We start from the raw sequence: 12,972 nt of genomic DNA on the forward strand, positions 1-12,972 counted from the left end.
ATAAGAACAGCCTACAGAATATAGTCAGTGTGCTCCAAAATATGTGGAGTCAAACAGAGAGACCTGTGTTCTCTCTGGGAGGACCAGGTGGTGAAGAAGGTGAAGAGCATCATTAACCAGCCTCTCCATGCTCTGTCTCAGCAGTTTTCACTGTTACCTTCCGTTATCATGTTCCTTTGAGTAAGACCAACCGTCACTAAATATTTTATCCCCTCGGCTATCAGACTTCTTCATTCAGACGGTCATCACTTCAAGTAGCCGATACACTGTCCTTGACAGAACTAGCAGAGATCTTTTTAACTTTTTGACTGAAATGTTCCCGACAACGACATTGTCGTCTGTTTTACTGGACTGTGTATAGCATGGGATAATATTGTTGTTGTATGTTGTTGTTGTTCAATATGTTTTTGTTACTTGAGCAAGCTACAAATGAATTGCCGCATGTGGGATTGATAAAGTTGTCTGAATCTGAATCTGAATTACCACTAACGGTCAGTAACAGACCACTACTAGTCAGTAACAGACCACTAACGGTCAGTAACAAACCACTACTAGTCAGTAACAGACCACTAACGGTCAGTAACAAACCACTAACGGTCAGTAACAGACCACTAACAGTCAGTAACAAACCACTACCAGTCAGTAACAGACCACTACTAGTCAGTAACAGACCACTAACAGTCAGTAACAGACCACTAACAGTCAGTAACAGACCACAACCAGTCAGTAACAGACCACTATCAGTCAGTAACAGACCACTAACAGACAGTAACAAACCACTAACAGTCAGTAACAGACCACTACTAGTCAGTAACAGACCACTAACAGTCAGTAACAGACCACTAACAGTCAGTAACAGACCACTACTAGTCAGTAACAAATCACTACTAGTCAGTAACAGACCACTACTAGTCACTAACAAACCACTACTAGTCAGTAACAAACCACTAAGTCAGTGACAGACCACAGTCAGTAACAAACCACTCACAGTCTGTAACAGGTGTAATGGATTTTTAACTGATCTAGTCAAAAAGGATTTACCAAGATTCGCTCAAACAGGTTAAGTCTGGTTTATTGAGAAAACATACGAGCGCAAGGACTTCCGGACAAACACATGAGTGGTATCCCAAAGAAGTGCCGCCTCTTGGTCTTACGCTGCCTTTATTCTCAAGCAAAACACAGGTATGGCGCTTTGAGGATGTGATTGGCTAACCCATTTTACGTCATATGAAATGGCAGGCGTGGTCGAGAACACAGACACGTGACATGAGAAAAGGCGGCGATTTCTTGGAGACAATCCTGTAGGTTAGCACAGCTATGTGAACGGTTGAGGGAGGTGGTGAATTACAAAAGGCGAGAGAGGACAAAGGTTTAAGGTGTTTTGAATAGCAAAAGGCAGGGGACTGGATCAATAGATTTAAAGAACAAAAGCTGAGATCTGAAAGGTCTTGAGGCCAGTTGTAAATTCTGACACAGGCCACTAACAGTCAGTTACAGACCACTAACAGTCAGTAACAGACCACTAACAGTCAGTAACAGACCACTAACAGTCAGTAACAGACCACTAACAGTCAGTAACAGACCACTAACAGTCAGTAACAGACCACTAACAGTCAGTAACAGACCACTAACAGTCAGTAACAGACCCCTACTAGTCATTAACAGACCACTAACAGTCAGTAACAGACCACTAACAGTCAGTAACAGACCACTAACAGTCAGTAACAGACCCCTACTAGTCATTAACAAATCACTCACAGTCAGTAACAGACCACTACTAGTCAGTAACAGACCACTACTAGTCAGTAACAAATCACTAACAGTCAGTAACAGACCACTAAGTCAGTGACAGACCACTAACAATCAGTAATAGTCCAATAACAGTCAGTAACAGACCACTAAGTCAGTAACAGACCACTAACAATCAGTAATAGTCCAATAACAGTCAGTAAAAGACCACTAACAGTCAGTAAAAGACCACTAACAGTCAGTAACAAACCACTAACAGTCAGTAACAGACCACTAACAGTCAGTAACAAACCAGTCAGTAACAAACCACTAACAGTCAGTAACAAACCAGTCAGTAGCAGACCACTAACAGTCAGTAACAGACCACTAACAGTCAGTAACAGACCACTAACAGTCAGTAACAGACCACTAACAGTCAGTAACAGACCACTAACGGTCAGTAACAAACCACCAACGGTCAGTAACAAACCACTACTAGTCAGTAACAGACCACTAACAGTCAGTAACGAACCACCAACGGTCAGTAACAGACCACTCTCAACAGTCAGGGAGATCACCTCAACATGATGGATGAAGTTAACACATATGCCAGCCTATAATTAAAAACTACAGATTTAAAGATTCTAACTACAGATTATGTCTGTGACTCCAGAGGCAAGGGAGATGATGAGTTCTCAGTTACCCATCTGTCTCTCTCCCTCTCGTATCTCTCCATCTTGTCTCTCTCATATCCCTCTCTCATTGTCTCTCTCTCAATATTTATCCTGCAGTCCTGTAGGGATGTTAACAGTTAACCATTTAACTGATAACTGATAAGAATTCTAACCCATTACTTAAAATTGATAATTTTTGAATTTACATGCATAACCCATCAACTGGGATGTGGGGGAAAACAGCAGAAGATGCCAGCTGTCACATGACTAGCAACTTTCACTCTCACAGAGTCAGACAACAACATGAAGCAAGCAAAACTGAGTTTGGACATGAATGAAGTGAGCTGCAAAATGTGCAATACAGCACTACGACAATGCAGGCAGTAGCCTACCATATACGTAGTAAACATCCACAACCCACATTTCGCCTCAGACAGACTATTTTTGAAGTTATGGTCTATGTTATGGCTCTTGCCATGTTTTTTTATATAAAATATAAAGTTTGCCGGTGGAATGTGCTGTCAAATCCATACCTACCAAAACAGAATGACCAGCTAACATTAGCTGAATTAAGAAAATTGCTGTTCGACCTTTCAACTTTACCTGACAACGGGTGAGAGAAAATGTGTCCTTCTTACCGCCTCGCTGTACCCATTACCAGTGGTCTCATATCGGATAAGAGATCCATCTCCTGTGATTCACTCACCAACATAATACAGTGCGCATGGGTGATGGTGGCGCTTAATACGGCTTCATAAATAGCAAATATCAAGCTTTGATAATGAACTATCTTTGAAATTAAAGTATCCTTGATTAAATACAATTCTAACACTTCATTTCTCAATCCGATGCTATGCTGTTCCACCCTATGCTGAATCATTCTCTAGCTACTGCTGGGTTTGGTGACTCAATCCTAGAATACATAAAAACCGTACATTTGATCAAAGTAAACCTATAATAGCCATGATCAGATTACCTAAAACTAATTTAACTAGCTAAAATAATAACTTCTATATTCCAGCATCTGTACGTTTTCTCCTTTTAACAATATGCTAATGCAGATGATGCAGCCCCCTCCCGAATAATGAGTAACTTTGGATAGAAAAAAATGTTTCCATTGCATTATCTGTGCCTTTCAGTATAACACATCTGTATTCGGGACCATCACTAGTGAGGATGTCACCTTGTGTTACAGCAGATGGACTCAGTTTGAAGTGTGTGTGTGTGTGTGTGTGTGTGGGAGGTGGGGATGTTGAGGGGGAGAGGAAGGAGAGTTTCTAAAAGGGTAAGGTTTGGAGAGGTTGGGTAGACAGAAGCTTGTTGTGACTGCTGCCCACTGTCGTCTGTTGTTGCTGCCAGATCAAAGCCTAGACGGTACTATGTGTTCTGGAGCTGGACCTTCCAGGTTCTCCAGTCTTTAGAACTCCCTGCCCGGCCCTGGATAGGCGGGGCCGTTCGCCATCTGCGAGAGGCACTAGCTGCAAGCCGGCGCCTTTGAAGTGTTAATAGCCGCGATCAATACTAGCGGATTCTCCGAGCACCAGCTCTGCATAGCTTGTCTCTTGCCGGCTGAAAGAGAGATGAACGGATGGAGGAGCTACAGACGCACTCCGGTCTATTTTCCCGACGAGAGCCCGCGGTCGAATCACCGAGGCCGTCTCGACAACAGACCTCGCCGACAATACAATCAAACAGGGATTTGTGGCGGGGAGCGGTTCTGAGGAAACTCCATTAAAGATGGTTTTCAAAAAGAATGTAAGGGTGTAGAAGGATGACCCTGGTATAGAACAGAATGAGAAGCGCATGATGAAAGCTTTGTGAGTGTAGATAGGCTCCACGGAGCACAGGCTGAAGATAATACTAGCTCAAACCTTAGGGCATGAGACGTGATGAACAGGACAGACTGAAAAGACAGACAGAGGACAGTCGGGACAGGAGGACAGGGCAGAGGAGAGGACAGAGAGGTGAAGGGCGTGAGGGCGAGTTGCGAAAGACACTTTCCTCCAGATTACATTAGTCAAAAGGTAGACGGGTGCGCGTGTGTTGTCAGGGCGGCAGGAACCACGGTAACCGTGTTTGACAATGTCCTCGGCGGCACTCCCGGGGAGCTCTGATTGGCCGTGACACCGCGGGTCTCGGCTCTGATTGGCCGTGACACCGCGGGTGTCAGCAACACCAATAAACACTCCAGTAGCGCTCTACACACACACTCTCAGACCTTACACACACACACACACATGTACACACACCTGCACTGTGGTGTATCGGGCTGACGACAAATCGATAGAAGCATGTTAAAAGCCCTCCAGTGCAGAGGTTTGATATCGAAAGAGTTGTATTAATCCCTGGTGATTATTTAAAGGTAATTATAGAGCGGTTTCCCACCTGTAATGAAGGATGTGCTCGTTTCCCCGTGCTCATCAGAGCTCTCTGACTTTGTTAATTACCAAACTGGCGGCGTAGTCATCGGAGATTTCATAATTCATCATTTTTGCTAATTCCTCTCGGGCAAAGGGTCACGTTCAACTATGCTGATTTCTCTGCCGATCTCACCTGTCGTGCGTCTGTAGCAGAGGCACCGGTAAACACAGGTTGAGATATGAGGGCGGTGGTTGTTGTTTAGTAAACAGAAGGGCGGGGATTAAGGGGATAGGAGGAGAAAGTATGTTGGAATCACCAGAGGTGTCGTACATGTGTTGATCATTATGTGTTTTGAAATTACATGCCAGGACACATGGTGTGACAAGGGGTTAAATTGGGTTTTGTTATGTGGGGGGGCCTTGTGTTAGTGGGATGTTATGTGTGGGGGTCTTAGTGGGATGTTATGTGTGGGGGCCTTAGCAGGATGTTATGTGTGGGGGTCTTAGTGGGATGTTATGTGTGGGGGCCTTAGCAGGATGTTATGTGTGGGGGCCTTAGCAGGATGTTATGTGTGGGGGCCTTAGCAGGATGTTATGTGTGGGGGTCTTAGTGGGATGTTATGTGTGGGGGCCTTAGCAGGATGTTATGTGTGGGGGCCTTAGCAGGATGTTATGTGTGGGGGCCTTAGCAGGATGTTATGTGTGGGGGCCTTAGTGGGATGTAATGTGTGGGGGCCTTAGCAGGATGTAATGTGTGGGGGTCTTGTGTTAGCGGGATGTTTTGTTTCAATGTTATTTTAGCTTTTAAAATACTGTAACTTAAGAATTGAAAAGAAAATCTGCATTGCCTGAGTAGAAGCAAAACATATACTGTAATAATTTAGCCAGCTTGCTAATGGTAAACTATACCTAGGTAATATAGCTAGCTAACATGGCTAATGTGATACAAAAGCTTGCCATGTTACTATAGGTGGCTGGATTTAGTTAACGTATACCTGGCTAATGCGAGCTAACTGGATAGCTTGCCAGCAGTTCCTGGCAGATTAAAATATTGGTGTTGTTAGAAAACATGGTTTAATTGGAATATCAGACAAACTCCAAGATATACTCATAAAATAATCGGAGGGCTCCCTATCCCATGAGCGTACAGCACTTCTAATCTGATAACTGACTGACTGACAAGCGAAGCGAAAGGGAAGGGTACCTACCCAGACCAGTGAAAGTGATGACGCAACATCATTTTAAACTTGAACAAATAGAAACTAAAATGTATGTATTTATTGTGTTTTATGTATTTTTTAGGTATTGTGATTATTTTAATGGCGAACATAAAATAGCTGCATTCTTTTAACAATAAAAGCTTAGACGTTTTTTGAATGAATGAAATGTTGATGATAGATGTGTTGGAGTTGAGCTCCAGTTGATGATGTTTGGGAACCTATGTTCTGGGGCGGTTCCCCGGATAGAACCGCCCCAATTTAACCCCTGGTTGTGACTGTGACAACTGTTCTAGAGAGTGTGTGGTTCTAACCTGGTCTCCCCCCAGTGAGAACCTGTGGTTCTAACCTGCCTGTGTTGTACCTCTAGCGAGAACCTGTGGTTCTAACCTGCCTGTGTTCTACCTCTAGCGAGAACCTGTGGTTCTAACCTGCCTGTGTTCAACCTCTAGCGAGAACCTGTGGTTCTAACCTACCTGTGTTCTACCTCTAGCGAGAACCTGTGGTTCTAACCTACCTGTGTTGTACCTCTAGCGAGAACCTGTGGTTCTAACCTACCTGTGTTCTACCTCTAGTGAGAACCTGTGGTTCTAACCTACCTGTGTTCTACCTCTAGCGAGAACCTGTGGTTCTAACCTGCCTGTGTTGTACCTCTAGCGAGAACCTGTGGTTCTAACCTGCCTGTGTTCTACCTCTAGCGAGAACCTGTGGTTCTAACCCGCGCGGACCCAAGGGCTTCATCACGTCGCCCAACTATCCGGTCCAGTACGAGAACAACGCCCACTGTGTCTGGGTCATCACCGCTCTGGAGGCCGGGAAGGTGAGTACTCAACTAGTTTCTGGAGCTTAAAGGACAATGCTCGTTTTTGACAACCTGGACCTTATTTACGACATATTATTAGACGTTTGACTCACCGAGATCACTTTGGTGTAGTTCGGAGGCCTGTAGAAGAAATGTAAAATCCAGCGCGAGCCAGTATATCCATGTAATGGCGGCGGACGGGGCACTTAGAATGCAGCTTCTAAAAATCTATTTTCTGCCGCGAAACCGTTGTTTTCATCAATCTGTCTTTATGAATCGCTAGTTGTGCTTACATAGAGCGTAGGCCTGTTGTGGTTTTTCACATGCCTCTGTAATATAATCTTTCGAAACGTCTTTCGAAACGAAATAGCTTCCTCGCACAGCGCGCAATCGTTGCTCCAGCACGCTGTGCGCATGCGTGCTGGAGCAAGTGAGGAAGCTATTTCGTTTCGAAAGACGTTTCTAAAGATCATAAGGTCCAGGTTGTCAAAAACGAGCATTGTCCTTTAATGTCCCTATCTGGATATCTGGAGGGAATGTTCTAGCACTGTGACTGCTGGTGTCACTTGTCCTTGCAGAAGGCTTTACTGATGATGACCGGCAGGTACACGTTCACTTACTCTAGCAAATGGACTCGCTTCAGATAAAAGGGTGTGCTAAATTACTAAAATGTAAAAAGAAAGAAACTAGTTATGATCAGATAGATGGTGATTATGGTCAGATGTACTGTATTTATGGTCAGATATTCTGTGGTGATTCTGCTGTGGTTATGGTCAGATTTGATGTGGTTATGGTCAGATATGATGTGGTTATGGTCAGATCTGGTGTGTTATGGTCAGATCTGGTGTGTTATGGTCAGATGTGATGTGGTTATGGTCAGATCTGGTGTGTTATGGTCAGATATGATGTATTTATGGTCAGATCAGGGGCCTCATTTATCATTGAGGTATGCCTTCTTTTACACGGTCTTTTTCGCGAGTTCAGGCGTACGCCATTTGCCCCCCCCACATTGCGATTTATCAAGCCGAAAGGGCGGAAATTTAGTCGCCTTTCTCCGCGCTTTTGTACGACACCTCTCAAGTTGTCGTACCGATTTACACGGTGTTCTACGCCCTTTTTGAACACAGGGGGAACTGGCGACGCAGGTGGTGCGTCGGTGAATTACTATGTTTGACGGAGAGAATAAGAGCGACAGTTCATGAACGCACAATCATGTAGGCTAATAGCCCAATTCAGCACCAACATATATCGCAATGCAAGATTAGACGTGTCCTCTAACCGGCTCATTCATGGTCCGATATGGATTTGTTCCCCAAACTGAACCTATGCGCTGTCCAAAACCTTTCCGCGCTATATGTCACACACCTAATGCAGGCACTCCATCAAACGGCAATAATTGACCAATTAGATTGTCATTAATATGTGATCATGTGGACCTGTTTGCTCTTTGGTAAGCATATAAATGACAGTCCTCCTGTGCGTAATGCGAGCCTAAATGAATCCGGCGCTACTCGGCCTACTGGCCGAGATAGAACTCCAAAGAGGTGACGGCGATGGCGACTGCACCCACATAAGGGCACCATCAGTGAATGAATACGTCTATGTGAATCGCTAAAATGTGCACACTAGAAATACCCAAATCATATGTGACATGCTCATCACAAGTGTAGTGGCACGGTGGCCTGGCTCCACGCATGACTCATTCATCCTGGCGCACAGCAGGGTAGGGGCTAGACTGGAGGCAGGCGCTGCGCGTGACGGCTGGCTTGTTGGTGTGTCCATAGCCAAGATACATATTCTTTGTCTTATTTACTTTTAATCTTTATTAGCATTTTCCATCCATACAACGACAATACAATAAAACATAAAAACCTACAATAACAGCTTATGGGTACATCCATCCATGCAGCTTTTTTTTCTTACTCAAATATGACAATTTTAATATTAGTGGTATCATCACACTTCCTTCTATAATCCATCCATTTTTCCCATCTCCCTTCAAACTTTCCTTCCTGCATCCTCAATGCATGCGTGAACCTCTCCCTAACATACATCTCCTCCACAACACCCAGCCACTGCTCCTTGGTTGGGCGTTCCACCTTATACCAAGCCCTCGTTATTGTCTTTTTACTAGCAACCAATAGTACTTTCACTAGGTATCTGTCCCCTCCTTGTACATCATCCCGTGTTATGTTTGCCAAGATATATATTCAAAGCTGATAAGAAGGTGGAGGTCGTGGCGCTGGAGGTGGAGGCTACAACTCGCCGGGGCACGACCGTCAGGTCAAGGACCACTGCAGACTCCCCCTCCTCTGAGTCCCACCCCACGTCAGAGTCTGGAGAAACAATTTCAATCATTTTCTTTGAGTTTGTCTGTGAACTTGATTATGCATTAAACATTTCATTGTGCAGCCATATTCATTTGATATGTTTTTCTGTTGGCAGTCAAATAAATGCTGTGATTTACCGGGTGATTTAGATGAGTCTTAATTTCCCAGAGGGGAAAATGTTTAATGTGTTCTAACATTATGAAGTGGTCATCTGCGTTATTGTTCCCTGTTTTTGGTCCTAATTTAATCATAGCCTACCACAGAATGTTTGCTTTCCTCACAGCCACATGTTACAGTATGTCCGTGTATGCCAAATCCTAGATGCACAAAACGTAGCTAAAGTAGGCTACTAAGCTGTAGGAGCAAACAGACAAAGGTAGGCTATTAATACCTTCCGAAGAGGATTGCCTTCCTCACGTGGACCTCACCAACTAGCACATGCACCTCCGTCTCCGAGAAGTTTCTCTTCTTAGCTCTTCGTTCCATGTTTCATTGTCCCGCCTGGGTGCTCCACGCTACCTTTTTAAGCCGGTTCCTTCCGAGAAACCACGTTTGGCCACTCATGGTTTTGACCATATATGGTTGGATTAGGGCTTGGCGAGGGCGGAACACGGGGCGCGTGCGCGTACGCTCTCTTCCCCGCCAGTCTCGGATTTCTCGTGCAGAAAAGGGCGTACGACCTTTTTGATAGATCCGAAAAGCGTGTATATATTCTCGTCGTACGCTCGATTTCGCATTTTCCGCGTTTTCCTCGTACGCCCTCTTTTACACCGGAATTTACACGCTCTTTGATAAATGAGGCCCCTGGTGTGTTATGGTCAGATCTGGTGTGTTATGGTCAGATGTGATGTGGTTATGGTCAGATCTGATGTGTTATGGTCAGATCTGGTGTGTTATGGTCAGATCTGGTGTGTTATGGTCAGATGTGATGTGGTTATGGTCAGATCTGGTGTGTTATGGTCAGATCTGGTGTGTTATGGTCAGATCTGGTGTGTTATGGTCAGATCTGGTGTGTTATGGTCAGATCTGGTGTGTTATGGTCAGATCTGGTGTGTTATGGTCAGATGTGATGTGGTTATGGTCAGATCTGGTGTGTTATGGTCAGATCTGGTGTGTTATGGTCAGATGTGATGTGTTATGGTCAGATATGGTGTGTTATGGTCAGATCTGGTGTGTTATGGTCAGATCTGGTGTGTTATGGTCAGATCTGGTGTGTTATGGTCAGATCTGGTGTGTTATGGTCAGATCTGGTTGATCACGGTAAGGTTGTGCTTTTCTTGTGGGTGATGAAATGTGTCTAATCTGGCAACCTTGACTGATGATCTAATCTTGATGTTAGCTTCACATGTACACATTTGCAGCAGGATGTTCTTTTGCTAACAAGAGTGATCTCATGAGCGACGGCCAGATAATCACTACCCACCTCTTCACCAAGAAAACCCTCCCCATAGAGACAAAAATGGCTCCCAAAATGTCGTTCTTTCTTTGTATGGATACTCATTAACGGATAATGGCTGATCAACAAACTCATATTTAGAATATATTGCGTATTGGTTCGTTCAGTGCTGATTATCTTCAGGCATCTACACGTTCCAGTAGACTGAGTCACAAACCTAAGTGAAAAACCTCCGGTCCCAGGATGCAGCGGGAAACAGGCCTATAGAAGAAAAAAAACTAATGACAAAGTCAATTTCCTATGATGCAGAATAATATAAGAGGCACCGACCATGACACGATGATGAATTTGCAAGTTGCAATGTGTGTGTGTGTGTGCGTGAGTGTGTGTGTGTGTGTGTGTGTGTGTGTGTGTGTGTGTGTGTGTGTGTGTGTGTGTGTCCAGAGTGGCCATTGACCAGGCCGGCAGGGATCACTGGACCAGTTACAACCATTAGATTTAATTTGCAGTGATCCTGACCCAGCACTCTCATATGCACACAGCTCCGCTCTAACACCCCGTGAGAAAGACCCAGTCTGGGGGTGTGAAGACCCACTCTGGGTGTGAGAAGACCCACTCTGGGTGTGAAGACCCACTCTGGGTGTGAGAAGACCCACTCTGGGTGTGAGAAGACCCACTCTGGGTGTGAGAAGACCCAGAAGACCCACTCTGGATGTGAGAAGACCCACTCTGGGTGAGAAGACCCACTCTGGGTGTGAGAAGATCCACTCTGGGTGAGAAGACCCACTCTGGGTGAGAAGACCCACTCTGGGTGAGAAGACCCACTCTGGGTGTGAGAAGACCCACTCTGGGTGTGAGAAGACCCACTCTGGGAGAGAAGACCCACTCTGGGTGAGAAGACCCACTCTGGGTGTGAGAAGACCCACTCTGGGTGTGAGAAGACCCACTCTGGGTGGAGAAGACCCACTCTGGGTGAGAAGACCCACTCTGGGTGGGAGAAGACCCACTCTGGGTGAGAAGACCCACTCTGGGTGAGAAGATCCACTCTGGGTGTGAGAAGACCCACTCTGGGTGTGAGAAGACCCACTCTGGGTGAGAAGACCCACTCTGGGTGGGAGAAGACCCACTCTGGGTGTGAGAAGACCCACTCTGGGTGTGAGAAGACCCACTCTGGGTGAGAAGACCCACTCTGGGTGGGAGAAGACCCACTCTGGGTGAGAAGACCCACTCTGGGTGTGAAGACCCACTCTGGGTGTGAGAAGACCCACTCTGGGTGAGAAGACCCACTCTGGGTGTGTGAAGACCCACTCTGGGTGGGAGAAGACCCACTCTGGGTGTGAGAAGACCCACTCTGGGTGTGAGAAGACCCACTCTGGGTGAGAAGACCCACTCTGGGTGAGAAGACCCACTCTGGGTGAGAAGACCCACTCTGGGTGAGAAGACCCACTCTGGGTGTGAAGACCCACTCTGGGTGAGAAGACCCACTCTGGGTGAGAAGATCCACTCTGGGTGAGAAGACCCACTCTGGGTGTGAGAAGACCCACTCTGGGTGTGAGAAGACCCACTCTGGGTGTGAGAAGACCCACTCTGGGGGTGAGAAGACCCACTCTGGGTGAGAAGACCCACTCTGGGTGAGAAGACCCACTCTGGGTGTGAGAAGACCCACTCTGGGTGAGAAGACCCACTCTGGGTGTGAGAAGACCCACTCTGGGTGTGTGAAGACCCACTCTGGGTGTGAGAAGACCCACTCTGGGTGGGAGAAGACCCACTCTGGGTGAGAAGACCCACTCTGGGTGGGAGAAGACCCACGCTGCCCACGGCGTGTGTGATCAGACTGGGAGGGTGTTCCCCAGCTTGTCTCTTCGAGGGAAGACGGGATTTCTGAGAGGAAACTGGGGTTTCTGGGGCTTTAGACTGATTTTATTACAGTCTACTTAGTTTTTTTCCACCTTTGTGGAAATATGTGTTATTGTTTCGACAGAACAACACTTAGTCCATGGGGAGAGAAGGATTAACGCAGGCAGTTATTAGCGTATTAATTCAATGCCATTGCTACATTAGCATACAAATGGCATTAGAACGACTGAATTATCGCCACAAATATAAAAACGCAAATGAGAAGAATTGAGAACATTTTGCAAGAAGGCCCTCTTGAAACTATTAAATGTGTGTGTTTTGCCGTCGTCTTTAATATCCCAAGTACCACACGGGAGTCACAGATGTGAAATAATCGCTTTATCTCTCCTGGTGTAGAATGTTCTTTCAGGAGGGCCTTCAATAGAAATGGCAGCCCTCAAACGAGACGAACATTCAGTCCCATGTGGTGATGCTTTCACGTCAACATGTTGAACAGCCCTAAGTGTTGTCCTGCTCTAATTTCACGTGCTACCACAACACAGTGCTAAGCTAATGAGCGCTACCACAACACAGTGCTAAGCTAACGAGCTTCAGTTACACAATAAGAG

At 45.7% G+C, this 12,972-nt stretch overlaps 1 protein-coding gene across 1 annotated transcript in view; it reads left to right on the forward strand.

The window, feature by feature from the left end:
- Positions 1-12,972, forward strand: part of LOC311327787 (CUB and sushi domain-containing protein 1) — a gene marked incomplete at its 5' end in the record, with an annotated part of 408,914 nt that overhangs the window by 207,861 nt on the left and 188,081 nt on the right. The window contains one exon of the mRNA XM_084460891.1: positions 6,678-6,799. Within this exon, the coding sequence (XP_084317017.1) occupies positions 6,678-6,799 (122 nt within the window). The remainder of the gene's footprint in view (positions 1-6,677; positions 6,800-12,972) is intronic.

This window comes from Borostomias antarcticus, assembly GCF_949987555.1.
Source record: "Borostomias antarcticus genome assembly, chromosome: 34".
NCBI lineage: Eukaryota > Metazoa > Chordata > Actinopteri > Stomiiformes > Stomiidae > Borostomias > Borostomias antarcticus.